This window comes from Calypte anna, chromosome 20, assembly GCF_003957555.1.
Source record: "Calypte anna isolate BGI_N300 chromosome 20, bCalAnn1_v1.p, whole genome shotgun sequence".
NCBI classification, from domain to species: Eukaryota; Metazoa; Chordata; class Aves; order Apodiformes; family Trochilidae; genus Calypte; species Calypte anna.
In genome coordinates this window covers 3,217,561-3,241,912 of record NC_044265.1, presented here as the reverse complement: position 1 = coordinate 3,241,912, position 24,352 = coordinate 3,217,561, and the positions used below count along the sequence as shown (strand labels likewise).

The 24,352-nt window shown below is 51.3% G+C and overlaps 1 protein-coding gene across 1 annotated transcript in view; it reads right to left on the bottom strand.

The window, feature by feature from the left end:
- Positions 1 to 13,877, bottom strand: part of MYH7B (myosin heavy chain 7B) — a 28,982-nt gene extending 15,105 nt beyond the window's left edge. The window contains exons 1-17 of the mRNA XM_030462839.1: positions 13,781 to 13,877; positions 12,979 to 13,082; positions 11,121 to 11,264; positions 10,863 to 11,019; positions 10,729 to 10,756; positions 9,442 to 9,538; positions 8,529 to 8,552; positions 6,575 to 6,667; positions 5,748 to 5,811; positions 5,542 to 5,640; positions 4,402 to 4,505; positions 3,761 to 3,899; positions 2,604 to 2,722; positions 1,682 to 1,831; positions 1,207 to 1,377; positions 312 to 491; positions 94 to 226 (exon numbers count right to left, since the gene is read on the bottom strand). Of these exons, the coding sequence (XP_030318699.1) occupies positions 94 to 226; positions 312 to 491; positions 1,207 to 1,377; positions 1,682 to 1,831; positions 2,604 to 2,722; positions 3,761 to 3,899; positions 4,402 to 4,505; positions 5,542 to 5,640; positions 5,748 to 5,811; positions 6,575 to 6,667; positions 8,529 to 8,552; positions 9,442 to 9,538; positions 10,729 to 10,756; positions 10,863 to 11,019; positions 11,121 to 11,264; positions 12,979 to 13,082; positions 13,781 to 13,877 (1,903 nt within the window). The remainder of the gene's footprint in view (positions 1 to 93; positions 227 to 311; positions 492 to 1,206; positions 1,378 to 1,681; positions 1,832 to 2,603; positions 2,723 to 3,760; positions 3,900 to 4,401; positions 4,506 to 5,541; positions 5,641 to 5,747; positions 5,812 to 6,574; positions 6,668 to 8,528; positions 8,553 to 9,441; positions 9,539 to 10,728; positions 10,757 to 10,862; positions 11,020 to 11,120; positions 11,265 to 12,978; positions 13,083 to 13,780) is intronic.
- Positions 13,878 to 24,352: the final 10,475 nt, after the last annotated feature.

The window sequence follows — 24,352 nt, the reverse complement described above, 5'->3', positions numbered from 1 at the left end:
AGAATGCTGCACCAACAGCTGGGTGTGGAGGTGAGGAGAATTTGCTTCGAAGGGAGAGACTGAGGTTAAAAATGGGGCAAGGTTGTTCCTCACCTGAAGCAGAGCCCACGTAGTTCTCATAGAGGCAAGCCAAGAGCTTGTTTTGGGATTTCTGGAAGACAGTCACCACTGTCTCATTCAGGGGGTCCTTATTCTTGTCCAGCCACCCACTGATGTTGTATGGCACCTGTCACCAGAGAGACATAGGTCAAGCTCCCAGCCCTGCAGGGGGGAAGGTGGGCATGGTGTGGGTGAGCTGAGAGGACACCTACCACCCCGGCGTAGTGCACCACCTCGAAGTGAGCCTCGTATTTCCGCTTTTTATCCGGCCGGGGCTTCTGGAAGTTGGGTGACTTCCCAATGTGGTTGTCGTAGAGTTTAGCTTTGAATGACATGTCAGAGGCTTTGGGGAACATGCACTCCTCTTCGAGGATGGACAGGATTCCCATTGGCTGTAAGGAGAGGGTGGTATAAAGAGGTCTGAGCTTGGTGTTGCCCATCCCAGACCGGGGAACTCTCTGTGCCACTGAGCAAGCTGAGGCAAGGCTTGACCTAGGAGACCTCATCCTTCTTCAGGCAAATGGTGTGAGACACTGGCCATGGGCAAAGCTATCACTGGTGTACACCAGGCTGCATCTGACCCCCAGCCAGCCAAAGTGGCACTGGCCAGGGATGCAAGACAGGGGGTCTTGCACAGGTCCATCAGATTGTTGGGATGGGGAGATCGTGTCCAGTGTCCTGACAGGTTTGCTCCCCCACCCCAAAAAAAAAAATAATTATTTTCCTCATGCAATGGTGCAAATCTTTCATACAGGCTGCTTTTCTACAAGTACTCAGCAAGTACTCAAGTAAGAGACACTGAGGGGCAGCAGCTAGTTGGGAAAAAATGGACAGAGATCACTGTTCTCTGGAGGAACAAGTCTCACCAGGTTCTGTGGCTCACTGGTGGGTAGGAACTGTATTTCTGTGGTTTCATAAAGTCAAAATTTCTGTCAAAAGGGACTCAGTGGGCTGGAGAAAGAAAGTGGGAAAAGAAAGTTGGGAACTTGCTGCTGACTGGGGAAGGAATAATTTCACTTCTGGCAGCAGAGCACCTCGTACTGCTCCAGTCTTTGCAAACAAACTTCCTTCCAGAATACCATTCCTGTGCCCTGACTCCTCCTTTACCTTCTCTATCAGGTCAATGCAAGCCTGCAGGTCCAGGCCAAAGTCAATGAAGACCCATTCAATGCCTTCCTTCTTATATTCTTCTTGCTCCAGGACAAACATGTGGTGGTTGAAGAACTGCTGCAACTTCTCATTGGTGAAGTTGATGCACAGCTGCTCAAAGCTGTTGAACTGCAAGATCAGAACAACCTTGTGTCAGAAGCAGCTCCAGATGTGAAGAGATTCATTCTTCTGCTTTGGCTATGTGGGAAGAGTGACTTCTGTTGGGCTCAGCTAGATTGCTACCAGAGCATTCAGCCAGGAATCACAGGAGATGTGCCCACAGCAATGTTAGCACAATCCTTTGTGAAATGCCTCTTTCCTCCAAATCCTTTACTTCAGACAAGAGCTATTTTTCTTATCAAAGCTAGCAGGGTACTGAGCTGTTTAGCTCTCATATTCCCCCAGACCCACTGCAGGGACCTGTAGAACTCACATCAAAGATCTCAAAGCCTGCAATGTCCAGTACTCCAATGAAGAACTGCCTGGCCAGCTTGGTGTCAAGGGTCTTGTTGATCCGAGTCACCAGCCACTTGAACATACGATCATAGGTGGCTTTAGCCAGGGCTCCCACACCATAGACAACCTGCCAAAGCAAACCAAAGAGTGGGTCAGGAGCTCTTATGCTTCTTCCTGCTTTTGTAAGAGCTAGAGGCTGGAGAAGAGACAGACAGACAGACAGACCCAGGGAGTTCATGATTACAACATATTCTCCAAGATCAGTTTTCTCCTGCTCACAATTGTGTTCTTATGTCTCTGCCTTGCTCTTAACTCCCAAGGTCTTAGGACACAGATTCAGTCTAAAGTGGTATTTTCAGAAGCCTTGTGCATGGCAGGAGCCTACAGCTCACTTTGGATAAGACTCCAGCTCCTAAGATCCTCATGAATTTTACTCAAGGATTGGCTTGCACTATTCAGGCCAGGTTTGTGTTCCTAACTTTAATGTGGCTGGAGTCTAACAAGGTACATTTTTAGCATTTGAGCTTCCCACTGATCTAAACTAGATCAGTTTAGATGAGTTTTCTATTTTTCAGAGCTGAACTCTTCATGGAAGTGTGATCCATAGAAACTGGACCCCTTCTGGCTGTGACCCAACCCACATTTCAAAGATACTGCATTGAACCTCCAGCCTCAGCTAATCTCCAAGTCTATTTGCCAGCTTTACCACCAAGTTCCCAGCTGCTAAAAGTCAGGAACTGTGGATAGACCTTCTCATGCTGCTTTGGAGTCTCCTCCTTAATCCAAGAGAGTGAACTGAAGCACCAATTACCATATGCAGAGGACATCAGGCAACAAGCCTGCCTGCAGAGGAGTCAGGTACCAGCATGAGCAGAGAGCCTGTGTCCCAGCACACTCACCTGCTCCACGTTCTGACCTTTGGTCACATATTCATTGCCCACTTTCACACGAGGATGGAGCAAGCCCTTCATGAGGTCAGCTGAGCTGACTCCCATGAGGTAGGCAGCTTTGTCAGCACCTGCAACACAGTACAAGGACATGAGGAGCCAGCAAGCAAGGAAGCCCTGGGAAAAGGAATCACCAGCCTTTCTGCTGATCAAACTATACTAGTTTTTCCACCTGCTCCAGAGTCTCCTCTCCAGTGTGTAGTGTGATTTTCCACCTTGGATATTGTGTGCATTTAAGGTTTGTCCTGGCCTTCCTGCCAGTTAGTTACTGTTTGGAGGCGATGATGTTAGCAAGCCTGCTGCACCTTCTCAGGTTTTCTTGCTTACCTTTCTTAGACCCCTAATAGCAGATTGTATCTCGAAAATCACCTCTGTAGGGAAATCACTGCTAGATCAAAATCTCCTCTAATTACCAGGTAGCAGCTGAATCCTGTATTGACATTCCTCAGGCAAGAGGAACTCCTCCTCCACAAATGTTAGCATGACTAGGTCTGATTCAGGTAGTAATTTCTGCTGGATCCCTGCCTCAGCTGATGAGTAGTTAGTGCTTAAGCCTCCCAGTTATGTGAGAGGGCTCTCTCTTCTCACCTTTCCATATGCTGGGAAGTCATCCTCTCCTTGGAGCTTGCTCCATTATGTCTGGGAGCCAGGCAACAGTGCAACAGAAAACATCTGAGCTCTGACTTTTCCATATGTTCAGGTGTATGTTCCATATGCTCTGCAACCTGACCATTCTCTTAGCTCTATGATTTGCATCAGGTTTTGCTATGGACCACCTGCTCTGGAAGGCAGTCTACTGAAGTGCAAAGGAACAGGTGATGAAGGGCAGAAGAACAACCAGGGTGAAGCACAACCAAGGTGTGACAGCCCATGACATCACTAAAGCAGCTCTGGTGCAGATGTGACCACCTCATGCTTGCAGAAGAACGTCTGCTCAAGGACAAGCCCCTTTGTGAACCTAAAGCAGGCTCTAAGACAGTGTGACTGCTTAGGATCATGGTCACCAAACCTTACAGACCAGGCCAGGGAAATTATCACAGTCTGCCCTTGGAGGAATTTGCATGCTTAGCCCAGGCTGGGCAGATCTGGCAGCATGGAGCCAAACTCACTTTCAGTGCCATCAGCTTCTGCCTGCTCTTCTCGCTGCTTTTGCTTGAACTTCATGTTGCCAAAGTGCATGATGGCACCCACTATTTTGTAGCAGCCAGACTTCTCCTCATTGCTGAAGCCCAAGATGTCCATGGCATGCTGAGGAGAGACAAAGCAGTATAGATAGAACAAAATCACCACTCTGAGGTGAGAGTTGGTCCTCCTACCTTCTCCTAAGGTGGTCTCCCTATTCTGTGTCTCAGGGCAGGGTGCTCTAAGTGGGCACTTAGCCAAGGAATCCTGTCCATGGGATCTTGAATGTGAGTTCAGCTCCCAGAAGAGCTGCTTGAAAGCAGGTTTTCTGGGGTGAGGTCTCATCTTCTCATGGAAGCCATGGGAAGTGTTTATGTGCTACAGGCCCTTCCTAATGCAGGAACTCACTCTCCCTTCTCTGCCTGTGGAAGGCTGTTGATGGAGATCACAGTCACTCCACCCTTCCTTGTAAGCTCACAAGCAGATGCAGAACAACTGCCAGTAAACCAGAGGGAGCTCACAGCCAATGTGGAGAGGGACACAGGAAAGCTGGAACACATCCCTGTGTCAGCCCAGAAGGAAGCTGTGTCCTTCCCCAGGCTGTGCAGTGTGGGGGAAGCACACGTACATCTGTTGCCATGAGTTCCTCTCCATCATCCATGTTGTCCACAGTTGTTACACCCTGAGAGCAGAAGTGGTAATCGTAGGGGTTGAGGGACAGCAGCAGCATATCTGTTGGGGAAGACATGCAGGAGGTGAGGGCACCCTTACAGAGACAAAGCTGGGGCAGAAGGGCAACCCTGCCCACAGATGAAGGGGTTTTCACTGGCTTCAAGTGGAGGGTTCTGGATGGTGAGACTGTTTGTTAGCCCAGGCAGTCCCACACGTGGATCTGTCTTTTCTGTGATGTGCCTCCTGCTTGCTATCTTTGGGATATGGCTTGGCTGCAGACTGATTTAGAAGTGGCCATCCATGTCCTTGTGACCACCAGATAAGATTACTGCTCTGCACAGCTCTCCAGACCTGCCTAATAAGGTATTGTTCTCAAGCCAGCAACAAGCTCAAGAGCCTGCAGCCAAAATGCTGACCACTCAGAGGACTGTGCCAGCCATCCTTCTGCAACATGGAAAGGTTCCCTGGGCACTCCCTGTCACTGGGACCAGGAGGACAGGGCTGCTCAGAGCACAGCACTGCCCCACTGCAAACTCCAGTCAGCTGGGACTGTCCTGAGGAACACATCTAGGATGTGTCTGCACCAGGGCTGCTGCTGAGAGTGAGCTGTGCAGCTGGTTTCAAGCTCACCTGAAACAAGTCATCTTACTAGGGTGGCTGAAGGAGCTCAGAGGAGGCTGAAAAACACTTCCCTCTACCCCAAAATGAGCATGTGTCCAGCCAGCACATCTGAGGTCAGTGTATGCCCATCACACGACGAGGACTCTCTCAGCAAGGCAGCTGCACAAAGCGTGCTCCCACCCTGCAGACAGACCCTCAGTGGCCTCTTCTCTGCTCCTAGGCAGTTGCAGAAGGGGCTTTAGTCTGGCTTCTCAGCCTGTGAGGATAAAGGAGGCTGAACTAGATGACCTCTTGAAATCCCTTCCATTCTGATATAGCCACCAATCCCCTGATCCTGCACAGCCAGCAGAGCACTCATGGGCAGAGAGCTGGGTTTCCTCAGTCTCTATGAGCTCCAAAGTGGCTACAGAGCTCTTTGTGGCTATTTTCAAGCCACTGTGCTGCATAGGCTATGCTGGAGCTCTGGCTGCCTTACCTTGCAGCTCTGGTTTCTTCCCAGAGAGGATCTGGTAGTAGATGTGGTAGCTTCGCTCTTTGGGTTGCTGGAAAATCACTCGTGATTTTTCCAGAAGATCTAGAATCAAACAGGGCAGAGGGTTAGAGGAGGTCTTGTTCCTTCCTGGGGCTGACCCAGCATCAGCACAAATTGTGAGCTGAACCCCGACTGCAGCACAGACTCACAGATGTCAATGTCTGCAGAAGCCAACTTCCCCGAGGGACCAAAGTGGATCCGGATGAACTTGCCCTGAAAACAGGCACAGGAGGTAAATGCTGGGCTTGGCTACACAGGTACAACCCTGCAGAGCTCCTGGAAACCTGAGACAACTACAGAACACTGGGAATTTCCCACTTCTTAGGCTTCTGCTGGTGCCAGGCATGTTCCTGGGCTCTGGGAGGGGTAGGTGGGTGAAGCTTTGTAAGGTGCAGAGGGTCAGACAGCATCACCCAAGGCTTTAAACATCAGGGAGGCAGAAATTTCACTTACTGCAGGTAAATCCATGTCCTCAGACCTGCTCTTCAGACTAAGCACTTCTGCAGGACAGTGTGATACTAAGCCTGCCCATGGCTTCCTGCTCTGTGGTGTGCTGAGAAATCTCACCCAGGAGAGCCTCCTTTCCCTTCCATCCATCACAGGCAGCTGTGGCTGAGGAGCTCTGCAGCCCACAGCAGAGCCAAGCTGGCCTTAGCTACAAAGACACTGCTCCCTGGAAGGGGCACACTTGCCTGTCCCAGCTCCAGCACTCCAGGCTCTGCTTACTCTCAGCTTTGATCCTGCAAGGGACTTCTCTCCAGCCACAGGGCTGTGACACCAGGCTGATTCTTTCTGACCAGCACACCACTGACTGCACTGACCTACCCAGAAGCTTGGCCTCAGCAGTCCAACCCCACTAAGGAGCAGAGCTCCATGCTTCCTGCTCCGTGCCTTTGGCTCACAGGGTGCAGACCCACACCACCACAAAGGACACATTCAGTGGCCCAGGAGCTTTCTGTCTGGCTGAGGCACTTACAAAACGTGAGGAGTTGTCATTTCTTATGGTTTTGGCATTGCCAAAAGCTTCCATAGCTGGGTTAGCCTCAATGATTTGATCTTCGAGGGTGCCCTGGAAAACAAAACCAAAGGATATGTCAGCTCCCACCCAACCAGAGGGGATCTCTTACCAACAACACTGGGAAACAGAGTGGAGAAACTCCTGGCTGCCTGCTGTGCTCCTCAGCTCTCTTTCTGAGCTTGCTGCTCCTTGCCCCACGAGCCGATGCAGCTCAGCTTAGCAGAGCCAGGTTTGGCAGCAATGCTCTCCATGGGCTTCTCCTTACCTAAACTGGTCTCTCTGGAGATCCAGGATACTGTTCTCTCTGCACACAGCTGTCCTTAGCCCCTTCCTTACACCATGCAAACCAAGAGCAAGCACACGTTGTCACCAAAATAGTCTGAAACATTTTTGGGCTCTTTGACTCTGCCAGGCATTTCCTCCTCCACCAAACCAAAGTCTTGGACAGTTCAAATCACAGCACGTTGCAAAAGAAGAGATCCAGAAAACAGGATTCATCTATGACTCCCTGCACCAACAACATGCACAGCAAAGTCACAGTGTGATGGGAAACCACCACAGGTCCCAGCTGGTGTGATCTGCTGAACTCACTGGAGCTCTCCTAAGCAAGACCCAAGACCACTCTTCCCCCAGCCTTGTTTTCCCATTCAGGTTTCCCATGCACAGTTCAAAGATAAGGACACAATCTTCACCTAGAGTAGGCAGAGCAGGACAAAAATTGAAGGAGAGAAGCAAGAGACTTGTGCCAAGCTACAAGAAGGACTGTGAGTAAACAGTAATGGAGTTTGGTGGCACAGTCACCTGAAGGATTTTTCATGAGAGCTTTTGCCCATACTCTGACACATTACAATCCATGGGGCTGTCCTTAGGTGGGAAACACCAGCTCTTGGCTCTGCTCATCAACAGCCACCCTGTCTTTTCAATACTGAGCCCATGACTGCTTCCAACCTTTGCAGCTCCAGGTGTGTTGAGGGGCAAAAAGAGACAGGGAGCAGCTTGAATCCCAGCTTCACTAACACACTGCATTTTGTCACTTGGATGTCCTCTGACCTGTTCTCTTTCGATTCAGCCTGATCTAAAATTGCCTTCCCTGTGCAATTCAATGGGGGCTGCCCCATGGGGTGTCCTGGGACCCACAGATTCACACACCCCCAAGTTACCTCATTCATTAATAAGTCTGCCCAGGTGGTTTGAGACTCATGTGCTAATGAGCATCCCTTGACCAAGACTGTGCATCAGCTAAAGGCTGTTCCACAGTGCTCAGCCAGAGAAACCAAGGGCCAAGGACATATGATTGAGCTGCTGAAAGCCCTCAGGGTGCTGGGAGCTCCAGGGACTGCACCTTTGCTGGACTGCACTCAGTTTTTTCCCATGGAGCTCAGCAAGCACCTTAGAAACACCCCCCAGAGAAGGTCATCAGCTGCCTGCAACCTGGTGGGCCAAGGCAGCTCAGACCTTTGCAGAGTTGGCATGCCCAAGCATCATCAGGGCCCCAGTCTGCAGCCAAAGCACAGTGCTGCCCATGGCAGAGAGGCTCTTCCCGTGCCCCTCAGCTGGACCTTAAGGCTGGGGGTCATACTGATGGTTTAGAGAGTGGAGGTCACAAAGATTTTGTTTTTGGAAGAGCCCCCAGCATCCCCAGACAAACACTGTGCTGGTCAGAAATGAGCCTTCAAAGATTAATAATCCCTTGAAGGAGAGGTTGGAGTCAGAAAGGCAAAAAGTCACTAAGAGATGAAAAACACCAAAGCTTCAAAGAATGAGAAGGTGGGAGATAGAAAGCCAAGTGGAGAACTAAACACAGTCCTTGTTCCCAGACCCCACACAGGTGTTCCTCATAACCCCACCAGAGCCCTGTGGTGCAGCAGAGCTCTGTCCTCAGCTTTGAAGATCAGGAGTCTACAACACTTACCCCAGTTTTAGTGGCAAGAGCTGCCTAGAGAAAGGAAAGAAAATTGTCTTTAGAAATCCAGAAAACCCAGGCAAGAACCACAAGAAGCATGGTCAGAAAAGCAGGGCATGACCATTTAGTGCCAAAAAAAAAAAAAAAAAAGTCCAAGAAAAAAAATAAGAGGATTAAAATTTGTAAGAGATGCCAAAAAGTTGTTAAATAGATTAGCTCAAGAAAATAAAGAAATGCATCAAAAAGCAAGAACAGTTAAATACAAACCAAAAGAAGAGTAAAGAAGATAATGCTGAAGTATTGCTTGGCTGATACCTAAAGCAGCCAGTTTGCATCTACAAGGGAAAAGCAGGCTGGAGCCTCAACATATCAAGAAGAAATAAGCAATTGCAAGGGCAGCTCAAAAATAACCAGCACCAAAGAAATGCAAGAATCAAAACAAGAGCAAGAAAAGCAGAAAGTAGAAAAGGGTCAAAATGAACAAGGGGGAAAAAAAAAAGGAGAAAAGGATGAAAAGCAAGGCTTAAAAGAGGCAAGGTGGGAAATGGCAGGTTTACTCCATTCTTTTAGTGCTCCATAAGAAGAGTTGTGGGGTGTTAAAGGAGGAAGAGAAGAAAAAGAGGGCACCTAAAGCACCTCTTCTAGGCTGCACAGACTGAGCAGCCACATTAAAAAAACCCCATTTCACCTTGAGTAGAGTAATTTCAAGCCTTGCTTGTTCAAAAGTCAGGGGAAAGCCAAGCCCTGGGTGGGTCAGATCAAAACACGCTTCCAAATGCAAAAAAAAATTGAGGGAAGAAAAAAAAAACAACCACAAAAACCAAGTAAAAAGAAGAAGAAAAGGGGAGGGGAAAAACAAGAAGGAAAAAAAAATAAAGAAAGGAAGAAAACAGCAAGAACTTGTTTCAAAAGAGGGTCTTACTAATTTCTTGCCCGGTGTGTCGCCCAAGGCTGCGACAATGGCAAAGTACTGAATGACCCTCTTGGTGTTTACAGTCTTACCAGCACCAGATTCTCCGCTTAGAGCAACAGAAATACACAGACATGAGGCAAAGAACAGGCAAAACTTCAAACTGAGACCCTGCCGACCTGCCACCCCACCCAATGTGCCAGGAGAGAGAAGCAAAGTGTCAGAAGGAGACTTTGGTGTCCCTCCATCGGCCTCCTCCAGCCTGGGGGTGTGGGTGCTTGGTTTTGGGGCTTGTCTTTGGAGTGAAACCCAGCTCCATCCTGGGAATGTGTGTGCTTGGTTTTGGGGCTTGTCTTTGGAGTGAAACCCCGTTCCATCCTGGGAGTGTTGGTGCCTGGTTTTGGGGCTTGTCTTTGGAGTGAAACCCAGCTCCATACTCGCCGTGTCCTCTAGCTGCGAGCCTGGGCTCTGCCTTCCTCCTCGAATGTGCCGTGGGGGGTCAGCTGCCCACCCCAGATATGGCAGGAGGTGTTGTCTCCCACCAAGGCTGTCTGACCCTGGCCCCCAGGGCTTCAGCTGTCAGGGATCAGCCAGGATCCATCCTCCCCTGCTCCCTCTCCGGCAGTTTCAGCACGTCCGGCTTTGCTGGGTGGTCTTGGAGATGGAGGTGGCACCATGCCGGGTGAGGTTGCCTGGGTGAGGGTGGGTGAGCCCTATGCAGGGTGCAGGTGGCTGGAGGGCCCCACTGAGCTCATCCCTAAAGTTAGAGCTCTCCCATTGTAATCCCAGATCACAAAGAGCCTGGGGGGGGTGGGGTGGGGGAGCTGGGAGGCTCGGACACGCGCCAAGCATCCCTCTGCAGCCCCTGCCTTTCCTAATTAGGGTATGGCCGAGGCTAAAAATGTCTGCGGCTCCTGGCAGTGGTGTAGGGTCCTTTAGAGTCCTTTATATAGCCCTTATCTATATGTCACTTGAAATCAACCTGGCCTATACCCTCCCACATCACTCTCCTCCCCCATCACTGCCTCTTCAGCCACTGCCGCCATCCCCCTCTGGCCTTGGCCTCCATCTCTCCTCCCCCCTCGCTCCTCAGAGGTGGCCGAGGAGGCTCACGGCAGCTTCCAGGGTGCAGGGGGAGCTTTGTCACATGGCACGGTGGCGGGAAGGGACAGAGGGGCCAAGACCTGCCAGGGCAGGGCCAGAGACACATCCCGAGGGGACCCTCCTGGGGGTGCCTGCAAAGGATGCCCTGGGGGAGCAGCACAGAAGGGCGGGTGCGGGAGCACAGAGGGTACTTACGTGATGAGCATGGACTGGTTTTCACGGTCTGGAAGAGAAGAAGCATGCATTAGGCTAGTGCCAACCTCCTCAGACCCCCTTCCTGGGATCCCAGGCCCCCCCATGATGGGGGTGACCCCGAGGCTGGGGCTCACTGCGCAGCATGTCGTTGTAGGCATTGTCAGCAATGGAGTAGATGTGCGGGGGGGCCTCGGAGCGCCTCTTGCCCTTGTAGGCTGCCACCACAGGCGCGGTGTAGACGGGCAACCACTTGTAGGGGTTGATGGTGACGCAGAAGAGCCCTGAATAGGTCTGGGGGGAGGGAGAGAAGGGAGTTGATGAGGGAGAAGGGGGACACGGCGCTCCATGACGTCCCCACCCTGCGGGGTGACCCGCTGGCAGCACTGCCTTACGTAGATCATCCAGTGGGAGTAGCGGCGCTTCAGGTTGTAGAGCACGGAGGCCTCGTTGAGGTGGGTCAGCATGGCCATGTCCTCGATCATGTCAAACTTGGGAGGGTTCATGGGCTGCAGATCATCCTCCTTCACCACCCGCGTCTGCCAGAGGAGGAGGGACACATCAGATGGACCCCAACCCTCCCCAGATACCCTCTCCCCCCACATCTGCCAGGCAGACAGACTGACAGTCCCGTAATGAGGACAACGCTGGCTCTGTCCCTGCTGCCCTCCCGACAGCCCTGCCCTCCACTTCGGGGTAACAGGGCTAGGGCAGCCCTCCCAGCACCCCAGCCTCAAAGTCTCACTGGGAAAAGTCCCCCCAAGCCCATCCTCTCCCCAGGGACCATGGGTTGCAGCCAAGCCCATGGGGTGTCCAAGCCAGGGGGCAACAACTTGTCACTCCACAACACACTCAACACCCCCATCATGCCCGCTTCTTCACAGCCTAAAACCCCACAGCACCATGGTCTTCTGCTCAGAGTTCTTTGGGCAAACAGCTGAAGTTTTTACCCCACCACTTATAACTGGATTTCTTTAATCCCAACCAAGCCAAGCACTGGGAAACTGTCCTGTTATCTGCCTAGCCTGAATGGAAGAAGCTGCATTTACCAAATAGTCATGTTACTAAAGACTAAATGAAACCTTTTAAAACAGTTTCTGTGCAGATGACTTTGAATTATGTGGTGTTAAGAAGTATTAGGTGCCAAAAGTGAAGCAGTAGATAGAAGAACAGGGGAGGGGCTAAGTCTCTTGAAACTCTTTCTGCTGGAAATGCTGATCCAGGGAAAGCAAATACTGCTTTGGATTTTGCAAATCCATGGCAAATTGTCAATCCCCTGCCTCCCCAAAATGGGGAACAGCAAAAAAAGGTTTGAAAACTATGTTCATTGAAGCCGAAGATCTTCTAAACATCAGAATAAACTTTTGAAATCAATAACCCCTCCTCAGTCAATTTTCTTTTGAGGAGGGAAATTTTTTTTGCTTTTTTCCCAATTTCAGACAAAAAAATCTTTCCAAATCCTTGACACTTTTCAAAGACAATCACATATACTCCTTTCAAATTCAACACACAATTACTTCACAGTGCTGTGACAGGAGCTGAGAAATTGAAACCATAAATTCTACCACCTCCTGCCCAGGGAAGTCCTGGTTCCTTTTCCAAGTTTTATACCAGCGTAATGAAGTTCTGGGGCCATGTGAGTCCCATAGCCAAGGAAAAAAAATTAATTGAGCTGATTTTCAGCTATTGATACTGGATATTATCTTAACAAATATCAGCTGTTAGCCGCTTGCTTTGCCTCCCTCCCACTGCTGAATTTCACCACCAGACACAGCTTCTCCTGCATCTCCTCCCTACAGCCCCACTCACTGCTACAAATCCTGGCTAAAATGAGTAAGAATGGGCCAAACAGCCCCTTACCTCTTGTTTCAACCTTAGAGATGAGCCAGGCAGCAGCTCAGCATTACTGAGGGCCGTGGTGGGGCAGGCACAGCTTTTTGGGGCAGCCCTTCCCGTGTCTGGGAGCTGTGCTGGGTCAGCCCCAGTGTCCCCTTTGCTCTGTCTCCCACATTAAAACCGTGTTTGGAAGCAAACACTCGATGGGGGGATGCTGAACTGCTACTCTTGGCAAGTAATTGGCCTACGTGTCCTGACACTGTGGTGTGTGTCCCCTCAGGGCATGTCTGATCAATCACCAGGCTTGGAAGGGTTATCAGCAAGAGCTTGGCTAGGTTCAGATACGACCTTATCAAGCATATCCCCCCCTCCACACACACTTGCTAGCCCTTGGAAAAGTAAAGGTATTTTGCTTACTTCTTTGTTTTTAGTTTCCACAGTGACTTTGCCACCAGAGATTTCTTTGATTTCCACTTCAATATATGCTTCTTTCTCATCTGGGATCCAAGCTCGCTTCTTTCCTGCAGAGGGAAGGAGATACAAAACAGGTTGAAATGTAGGAAATCATTTGAATTGTCAGCTGAAAACCACATGAAGGCAGTAACATGGAAGACAGGAAGACAGTGATTATTGCTCTTGGTCATAGGAGCTGGGATTTCCTTTTTTTTTTTTTTTTTTTCTTTTTTTTTAAATTATTATTATTATCTGTTGTTATTGCTGTTGTTGTTGGTAGCTGCTTACTTTGCCAGGGTCATCTTTTAGTCTGACACAAGTCTGCTGCTTCACATGTGCTTGCACTCAGTCTATTATGAAAAAACGATGGTGAAAGCAAGCAAAACTCTCCTCATTTGCTGAGCTAAGAGGAGCAAGGCAGAGCATGAGCCTGGCCCTGAAGCTGTGGGGCAAGCTCTGTACAGCTCCTAAATTAAACAGAGCTGAAGAAGCTTTTGGCACCAGTCCCTCAGCCCATCTCCTTCAGCCCTCCTGCCCCTCAGGAAGACGAAGGGCCACTTCCTCCTGTATCTCAGAAGACAAGGGACAGTCAAAAAACCTGCTTTTCCTACTTCTGAGATCTTCCTGTGCTGGTGGGGTGGTTGGGCTAATTCTGCAGTACCACACTACAGGTACCAGCCCTTGGAAAAGAAGAGGATGCTCTCTCTTGGGAGAGAGCTTGGGGCACACTCATGGGGCTGTGCTGAGACCTGCCTCGGGGTCTTACCATCAAATGGGATGGTCTGAAGCTTCAGCTGCTCTGTGTAGCTTTTCCGGAGGAATTCAGCAGCCTCCCCAAACTCACTCATGTCCAGCATAGACATCTTGCCTGGCTGGAGGAAGACTCAGCAGCAGTGAAAGAGGGAGAAACACCAAAGGCTGAAAGGAGGGAGGGGACAAGGAGTTAGTCCGTGGGGAAAGCACCCACCTCTGGGTTGCTCACCAGGAGCAACGCAGTCACCATGAGCATGAGAAAAGAAGTGACAACAATGCTAGCTAATAATAGCTATAATAAAAGACTATAATAAATTACTGAACACTTTCCCTTCTGCTGCTATCAGCCTGGCAATGTAAGCCCCAGCTGGGTGAGCGGGCACCACTTGGGTGTCAAAATCCACATTCACATTTTAGGCATCACCAGAGATCATCCAGGACACCTCTTTTCATGATAAACTCAGCTAAACCCAACCCCAGCTCTACAAACTGTTTGGAGCCCTGGTACCTCACACAAAACCTCTGTAAAGACCCATGTCCATTTTGCAGAGCCACATTGCAGGAAGATAAAAGCAAGACTGGAGGGATTATCCCTGGGAAGACCCCTTCTAGAAAACCTCTGTGACAGCTGCGTGGAACAAGCGTTTTCCAGATAGCTCTTCCTCACACCCATCTCATGCCCAGCAGAGCTCTGAAAAGCCACAGAGGTCACCACTGCTGGTAGCCAGAAACTCAGCAAAGTTCCTGGACCTGAGGAAAAATGCTCTGCATCCAGGTCTGTCCCACCCTCCCCTGTACCGTCAGTGCTGGTCCGAGTCCTCTGGGAGCATCCAGCCCACAGAGGTGCAGCGGGTTAGTAGCAGACGAGCAGACACAGACATGCTCTTTCTTACTGACCTGGGTGATAGGAAGGAGTGGCTGTGTGTGTGCAGCAAAGCCCCTTTTTATTGTGTCTGTCAAGGTCAGAGTGGGAAAAGATATGTCAGAAATTCCCATGTGTCATGTCCACACAACTCCATTGGTGCTGCTGTCCCACTGCCCGGAGAGACACAAAAGGCAAACTTCGCTTTTATCTCTCTGCAAATGCAGCCTGGTTATTTTTACTCCTGTATTGTCAGGCAAGTACAAAGGCAGAGAGAGAGAATCCAGCTCGGGGAGGCAGCACAGCTCATCATGCCTGCCCTCCTTGCCTGCTCTGCTGGGGAGCAGAGGAATGAGATCTTCCTGCACCTGAGCCACAAGTCCTCTTGCTCCTTCCCCACTGCCTGGAGGGATGTGTGCAGCTGCTGCCTTTCCAAGCTGGAGCATCCCAACTTTTCACTCAGCTCTGTTTCAGTCTCTCCCTGGCCACACTGCCCAGGAGCACGGGACAAGGGAAGGAGCTCAGGGCTTGGGCTCTGCTACCCCTTTTTCTTCTCAGCTTGTTTTCCACAACACCAGCCACTGACCATTTAACACCAAACACCACAAACACCAGAATTTGCTTTTCTGGTTACAGGCAAATGAATCTCAGTGGGTTTGTCAGAGGGCTCTGACACTCCCCAGAGCTGTGGTGGCCCATGAGAAGTCCCCCAGATCAGGCACACTGCTGGGCAGGAGAGCTCAGGATGAGCTCTGCCCTCAGCAATGTCTGCAAAAGAGTAAACCTCCAGGTCCTGTTCCCAGAGCTTTCTCACCTTGGCTTGGGAGCTTGGTTTCATGGCTAGACAAGATTTAAGATCTGACTGCAGAGGAGCTGCTGGATTTCCTCCACACCATTCTGCCTGGGCAGCACCCAGTGACACAATGTACAGCACAGTGACCACAGCCCAGAGCAAACTCCTGTCCCAGCAGCACTACCATGGGCTGCCTGAGGTGGGCATGAGCCCAGGCAGACCCTCACCCAGGCCACAGGGATTTCTGTTCCAGGCTCAAGGAGAAGTCACAGCATTCCTGTGCCTGTACGTGCCACGTGGCTTCCTCCCCAAAGGACCTTCATGCCTGCCCACCACCAACTCTGCTCCTCCCTTTGCCTTTGCTTCAGTGCATTTAAAAAGCAAAGCAGGGCTGGATGCTTGGTTCTCATCCCTCCTCCCTCCAGCCCTCACCAGACCAAGATGTGCCATTGTCAAGGACAGGCCCAGCACCACCTTCCCAGGGCAAAGGACCCCATGGACCAGCCCAGCACTTGCAGCCAGATCATGAGCCCCTGCCAGGGTGGGCTACAGCCCCTCAGATGCATGGTCCTCCCTGCAGTGCTGCTCTGCTCCTCAGAAAGCTGCTCCATGGGAGCAGGGACACCTGTGGGCTGCTTGGATTCAACACAGATTCATGTGAAAAGCTTTGTCAGAGCTGGCTGACTGGGTACCCTCACACCCCTCCAGCTTCTGACCCCTCAGATGGGTGGCTGCATCCCCCATCCTTGGCTGGAGGTGCCTCAGTGCCTCTTGGCTCCCCAGATGTGTGGTCATGTCCTGGGGACACAGACATGAGGAATAACTCCACCAAGGTGGTGCTAGAGATCCAGAGTCCGTGGCTGCAGGGTTTTGCTGTTCCCCATTATGTACCACTCACACCCCACAGAGATTTGGGGGTTGTTGTCTCCTCCTGAGATCACGGGGAAGCTGAGACATGGGGTGATTAAGGATCAGCTGCAGGGTGCTGTGCCCAGGCTGGATGTGGTGTGGCCTCTGTCACAGCCAGAATAGCAGCATCAGGAGCTGCTTAGGGCACGTGGCTTCAGCCTGGGCACACAGCCCAGCTTGCAGAGAGATTTTTGCAGCCTCAGGACCTTCCCTGCACTCAAGCCAGGCACAGGAAAGGGTTTCTGCTGAAGCCCCAGTGTTGGTTACTCCTTCCACCCAGCACACAGGCAAGGTTTGCTGCTATACCCTGTGAGTCTGGGTTTCCAGTGACACTCTGACAGGCAGGTCCTCTGCCTTCCCACTCTGCTTTGGAGTGCAGCCTGGGAGACCTATGGGTTACAGGAGGACTCCAGACCTGTCCCCTGTTACTTGAGCCCCAGCAGAGGGGATGGCTGGGCTCTGGGGTGGGTTGAAGTTGCCTTCACTGACTGTGTGGTGTGAAGCAAGGGCTTTGTATGGTGCCAGTCTTCCCGATGAATTAAAATGGTCCCATGGAGGGAGTGTGTAGTGTGAACAAGGTGACTTTGATCCCATCAGGATAAAATGGGGTGCAAGCCCTCACCTCCATACTCCATGTGGGTGCTTTGTCACCAGGCTGGTGTTCAGGAGCTCAGGTCCTCTTCAGGGTTTGCCAGCAGCTGGTGCAGAGTTGGACTCCATCAATGTGTCTACTGCAACTGTTCTGGGGAGATCATCAGGGAACTGCATTGCTGAGGCCCCTCTTAACCATGGTGTGACAGAGCTGTACAAGCCTGCTGAGACTGCAGAGTTTCAGTGTCCTAAAGATCCATGGGTGCTGATGGACCACAGGTCCCTCTAAGGTTACCCTAATGGTCTTCTGTCACTCTGTTCTGGGCTTGGAGTCAGGTTTCCACCCACATCCTGGGGGGACCTGAGGCCTTTGGTGGGTCTGGTGCCAAGTACCTTTGCCATAAGCTCCCTGGCAGTGGGATGAGCTCTTGGCCAAGAGCTACCAGCTGGCCCAGCTTCACACATTCTTCTCAGGGCATGTACCCACCCCACACTCTGCTCACCTCCTCCTCTGCCTTATCTTTAAAGTGATTTTATTTTCGGAGATTCCTTCTGCAGTTCCTTCTGTCCGCCCCAGTTTCTCTCCTTCTTTGAAGAGGTTCCAGCAGGGTCAATCAAAGGCTGAGCAGCTCTCTAGAAGGGGAAATGTGGAATGGTCACTCCAGCAGCTGCTGAACTCCACTTCCTTTGGGTCCGGGTGCTTTTGGCCCTGGCATTTGTGATGTGTTTTTCAGGGTGGTAGGAAGCTCAGCATCATTGCTGGCAAGGCCTGAGCTGTGCCCTGCTCAGACAGGTCAGACAGTGGGACAGTGGCCACAGAGGGCTCCTATGGACCTCCCACAATAGCCCTAAAAAAAAAAACAAACTCTGAGCAGAAGGGATTTTGCTTTAGGTGGCGACTGCCCAAAATGAACAGCCTGCCTGAGTGTCCCACCAACCCTGCATGACCATCCTCAGCAGTGGGATCGTCTCCCCTGACCACTGAAGCAGATCTGTTCTTCCCCCCAGAGCTCTGTGCTTAATGTTGGTGTCCCATGATATGATGGAAGAGGATGGGGGTCCTCAGCTGTGCCCCCCAGGGCTGGGCAGGACACCAGACTGCAGAGCTGCTCCTTCCATGAGAATTTTGGGGTCAGATCAGCTCCCACCTAGCCCAGAAAAGCCAAGAGAGTGCCAGGGCCTCAGCCATCATCTCTGGAGAAATCCTCTGGCTGCTCCTCGACCCTCAGGAGGAATGTTTCCCATTAGAAAGCTCTGATAAGTGGCAGGAAGGAGAATTACTCTCTGTGTCGGGCAGTTGGCGAGAGGTTTCCACACTTCACATATCACCACTATCAGCTCCCTGAAATGCACCAGGGGGGAGTGCAAAGGCAGCTGATTAGATAAAGACAATCTGTGGAGGGGCTATTTCAGGCATATTTCCATCAAGAAAGAATGTCTGCTTACAGTGAGATGGGCAGAGGTGACAGGCCAGCACTGCCACGCTGACAGTGTCCCTCTGGCTCAGCCCAGCCATGCAAGGTTCCTCCAAAGCAAACCCCTGGGTCCCCCCAGTCCTGTCCCACCAGGATGACACCAAGCTCACACAACCAGCCACTCACAGTGTCAGTCCCCAGGATGGTCCCATCATAGCCCCCTGCTCTCTCCACTTCTCGTGCACCTTCTCCTGTGCTCCATGGGAAGCTAGACTGGGGCTATGGTGAGGAGCCAGCTGATGGAAGCAGCCATGCTTGTATAGGATCTGCTGCTGGGATTTAGGAGGGGTTTCCTCAGCCTGGTGAAGGCCATAGCTCTGCTCTCGTGGGCCATCAACTTAGCCTTCTGCTCACTACAGGTTCAAACACTACACTTGGTCATCAAGCCTCACACCAGATTGAGCTCAGTCTCTCTCGTGACAAAGGGGCAATGGCAACAGATGTGGGGTTTCTTCATGGGATCTGACTTGGACTTTTCTCTAAGACTGGCTGACACCTTGGAGGGAGCAGTGTTCCTGCATATCCTCACACAAAAGGAGACCTTCTCACCTCACTATGGCCCACCAGACAATGTAGACTTTTCTTTCTCTGAAGTTCAACTGATGTCTGACTCCATGTTTCCAGTCTCTAGTCTGGATACACTCTCCTGGGATGTCACCTAGCAGACAGCAGCTTTCCCATACAAGATGTATCCTGTCACTGAGCAAAGCTGTGTCCCATGGTGCTTGGGTTCAAGGGTGACCTTGAGCATCCCAGCACAGCAGGACCCACACACACACACAGCCTGTCCTGGCATTTAGGGTGTTGGGTGATCTAAACCTCCCTAAAAGCTCCCTCAAGAAGCAAGCCCCAGTTTGGTGGAACTCTGGCCCTGCAGAGACCTTCTCTCCACAGCAGAAAGGGATCAGACAGGTGACTGGTCCCCATCTAGGTGCTGAAGAAGCTTGGGCACAGCTCAGGGAATTGAAGGTGCAGCCAAGCACAGGTCCAGCACAGCAGCTTCGTTTTCCACCAGCTGGTCCTGCTGCCTCTCACAGCCCAGCTCAGGGCTATTTATACCTGGCTCCACGGGCACTGCACAGTGCAGAAAAGCCTGGTGGAAAAGCTAAGGAAGTAATATTACTTTGGGGAAGAAATGACACTACCAGTTTATAAATAACCTGGGTTTCATTGATCTTTTAGATGCTCTCTTGGCAGAGAGTCCAATGTCATCTCTCCAGCAATGCAGACAATACTCAGGCATTGTCATATTCTCAGTTACAGGGGAAAGGACAGCACCAGCTGCCTTTCTATCTTTAGCCCATGAGAGCACCCTTCAATTGTTCTGCACTTCAAACAATAGGCACATCTGAGAGGGGGGGGTTTAAGATTGCTGGCCTTACCAGAGCATTTTGCATCAAAATGAAGCCTCAGAGACAATAGATATCTTTCATGCTCTGCCTGAAGCTGGTATTTATACGACAGAGAAGCCAGGGTGCAAGAGCTCTGTCTTGTTTTTTCTTGCACATGATGGGCCAGTTTGAGGCTTGCCTTCCTGTGGAGCCCTTTGAGCTCTCTTCCACAAAAATAGCCCCATTGTTCTGTCTTTATTTGGCTGGTGCCAAACATCACATCATCCCCTCTGCTCGTGGGGTCAAATGAATGGCTTTGGTACTACTCCACTGCAGAAATGAGTGTCTGCATCAACACACAAACAGCCCGGGATGCAACTGAGTTGGCCAGGAACCAGACATGGCTAAGTTGGTTGCTTTGCAGCAGGAAAAGTGAAGTTGGGGGGGGGGGTATTCTTTTTGCCCCCATTTCAGGATAGGAGGGCACACAAGTGTGCCCATGTGTGGTTGAGGAGCAATTCTTGGAGGGAGCAGAGGGGCAGCCAAGCACCCAGCTCTGCAACCAGCCCGTCAGCTGCAGTGTATCAAATGCCTGTGCATAGCTCAGCAGCAGCGTGGGGGAAAAATCTGCTCATTTTCTGGTGGCTTTGCCAGTGCCTTTGGTGCTGGGGTGCCTCTGCCCTGCGTGGCCAGGGAGCCTGGGCTGTGCCGTGGGCATCCCCACTGTGGGATATGGCTGTTCAGGGATATTGTTGCCCTAAATCCCCAATCCATGAAGCAGACTCTGATGAGTTAGAAGAGAGGGGTCTTGTCAGAACTATTTATTCCCCCCCGTGGTGGCTGATGTGGTATTGAGTTTCAATTGTCTGAGCCCTGGGCAGCCTTTGAAAGGGGACGCGACATCCCATAGCCACCAAGCCCATCTTTGAAGGCTCTTTAGCAGCCAGAGGAGAGGTCTACAAGTATAAAGTGCTTTTCTTTAAACTTTGTGGGACTCTATTTTTAGCCAATAAAGATAATGTCCCAGTTGCTGTTGTTCATCTTTTGTTGCATGTAACCTGCCAAATACTTACCATATCTGCCATATTCTTTTATCATTTAACCTTCTCTGAGCTGCACTGCAGCTCTCTTAATGCTGTAGCAGAGATGATGAGCTATCTGCAGCTGCAAATCCTTCCCGGGCTACAGGATTACTTTAAAAAGCTCTCATTCTCCAGACTGATTTTGAAAAAAAAGAAATAGGAGGCAAGGTAGAGCTCTCTATAAAAAGAGTTTTCCCAGTCAGAGCATGGTGCATTTGTTCTGGGAGCTCCCAAGCACAGGGCAGCACCTTTTCCCAACTTCCTTGAAATGAAACTGGATCATATTTTGCAATTAAGTTTGGAATTTCAACCTTTTATTCCCTTTCTCAGGGTGGGGACTCAGGACACTGCAATATCTGAGAGGGGAAATGCTTCTGTTTGAGTAAACTCTGTCCTTTAGCATCACCATTAAAACCCCTGGACTTGGTTCCTCGTTTCCATCCCCTGCCCAACAGGCAGACAAAGAGCTCTTGTCCCATGGGGGGCCTGAGCAGGCTCCCAGTGCAGGGAAATTATTCAAGGAGACAAGACCACCAGTCCACTGCCAAACTCACAGCCTGGATTTGTACTCAGGAAGGTGTGAATTCAGTTACTGATCAAAGGGATGGCAGAGAGGAAAGAGCAGGACTCCTGCGTCCAGGAGACGAGGTGGGTGAAGTAAAGAGCTGTAATCTCTGAGCTTTATTTCAGAGTCAGATCTCTCAAAGCAGAGCTAAGAGGCTTGTGGTGACGTGGGCAACTCCTGGAGCTGGTAATAGGATAGAGCCAGTTGTCTCTTGGCTTGGCCTGGTGACTGGTACTGGTCCAGCTCTGGAGGGTGACAAGTGTAACACCAGGCACTGCTACAGAAATCCCTCCAGCATGGCCAGGGTGGGAGCTGCCTTTGGATTCTCCTCTTCATATGCTCCATGGTGGGTGCCCCTGCCTGGGGCTTTCTCCTGGTGCACCCTGGGTGGGTCAGGGCATGAGCAGCACATGTGTGAGCTCAGCACAAGTGTGTGAGCCTGGCACCCTCCTCAGCTGTTGTGCTCTGGGTGAATATGGGTGTAGTGATGTACACAGAGAGAGTCTTAACCCACCCACAGCCTCTCTGCAGGTTAGATGGGTCAGGGAGTCCTGCACAGACAGGGTTTGCTGCAGGGCTTGGCCCTTTGTGCAGTTCCAGACTTGGAGTTGCTTTTGCAGCTGCTTTTTTTTTGCGTTTTTTTTTTATCTAAAGCCACATGGGAAACTGAGGCATGGGATTAAATCACCTGCAAAAAGTCTGTGGCCAAGCAAGGAAAGGATCTGCTCTTCCTGCCAGGCAGCTGAGCGATGCATCTCTCAGCCCTGGGACAGGTCACCAAGGAGATGGGGAGGTCTCCATCCTGGGAGGTTTTCAAGGTTTGTCTAAGTCACAGTCCCACTGTGAGCAGGAGGTTGGAAGGCAGCCCCTTCCCTCTCTCATTCCCTGATATCAGCAAATGCCCGAGGCTATCCCTGATGGTAGAGGAGGCAGGAAAAATGAGTATCTGCAGGCAGCAGCCTGGAGTCAATGAAACCACTCACAATTTCCTGGTTTTGTGACTGCAGGACCCGAGCATCTTATGTGGAGTCACTCATTCTGTTCCCATAGCTGCATTAGTGGAAACTTGAGTCCAAATAAAGATGCAGATCTGAGGCTGGTGTTCAGCTGGCCCTCTGGGAACTACACCCAAGCATTGCTGGTGTTCATCCTGCAGCCACCCCACTGCTCCTCTTGGAGCTTCACAGCTGTACTATCAATACCCCCTGAAAATGCTTAATTCTATTATCCCAGTAGGAACACAAATGATTGCCTTGTGATGACAACAGCTCTTTTTCCCAGTTATGCTGTGATGTTGATAGTAATTCCCTGGCAAACTGGTTGTTTCATTTTATTACACTTACTGTAAGGGCAGAGCACGTTAGGACTGGCAGTTCCTTTGTACACTTAAAACAAAAGAGTAGGAAGGTTCTGGTTCAGTTTGGATTTATTTACACATACACAAATTTTATCTGTTCCTACTACAGATGTGCTCCTGCAGAAATAACCCTCTTGGTTTGCCACGCTGCCATTTTGAGCTCTCTTGCTGGGAAATGAACATCCAGATGCACCCCAGAGAGGAGGCAGAGAACAGCCCCCAGCCTCAGATCTGCCCAAAATGAGCACAGAGAGCAACCCCAGCTCCTGCTGCACCCAGGTGAAGTGAGCATCAATCCACACCTAAACTGGGAGGAAAATACCAACTTATGTTACCCCCTGGCACCCTGGAGACCACCACGGATTTGGGATGCCCACCCCAACCAAGGCATGGCACATGGCTGGGATGTTCCCTAACAGCACCCAATGGCCTCTCTGGGAACAAGGAGGGGACACCCCAGATGGGGCTGCACCCCAGCCACCCCCTTCCCCAGGTCCTGCCAGTGCAGTGCAGCAAAGGGATGTGGGCAAGGAAGATACTGAAGAAATGGAAACCATGGAGATGTGTCCAGTGTGGGTGCAGTTTGGGTTCTTTTCCAAACCAAGGCTTGTCATTCCTTCATCATCCCCTGCCTGGAAAGGGACAATTTCCTGTCAAAGGTAAAACTCCTGTGAAGGCAACAGATGATGCAGCTGCAGCACAGGAGAAAGTGCCAAGGAGTTACATGATGATGATGATGATGATGATGATGATGATGATGATGATGATGATGATGATGATGATGATGATGATGATGTTGGCTCACAGCAGCCTCAGAAATGATGCTGGGAGCTTCCAGTAGGTGATCCAGGAGCTGCTCCCAGTGCACAGGAAACCAAGGTCCAGGCTGCGAGTTCTCCATGGTGGTAACACCAGGACACACTGGGAAAGGAAAGGCAGAGCAGGCGGAGCTCCCTGGGACTGTCCCTTGAGGCTTGATGAATCCCCAGGCCTGGGCAAGTTCGGATTAATTGGAGAGCACCAAACATTTGCTCTCCTCCCTCCGGGAGGGCTTCTCCCTCCTGGGACAAACGCTCCCCAGACCTCCACTCTGTGCACCCATAACGATGCCGTGGTCACCCCGAGGGCTCCCTGGCACAGGGGGAGCTCACCAGCCCCAGTGACCCCACTGGTGGCCGTGGTGGCACTCATTGGGTCCCGGGGCCTTTCAGTGTCGCTCCCCGTGGGGCTCGCCACCCCGGGCACCCCCGCCATGGCACCCCTGAGGAGCGTTACGTCACTGCTGAGGGGCGTGACGTCACGATGGCGGATAATGACTCGGAGAGGCTCTGAACTTCTCCTTCCGACGCTCAGCACTGGGCAGCACCAGCTCCGGAACCGGAACCAGAACCAGAGGGCGGCTCTCACAAGCTCCGAACCCGCCGACCATCACTGCATGACGTCACGGCTCCTCGTGACGTACTGCCCGTGACGCAACGCGCAGGACACGCACGCGCACTCCTAGCCCCTCCCACCGCGCCTTTCTTTCCCCGCCTCCCATCTCTGATTGGTCGATTCTGCTGTCAATCCGAGTGTGGGGCGGGGTGGGCCGGGAGGTCTGTCCAATCGGGTGGCGGCGAG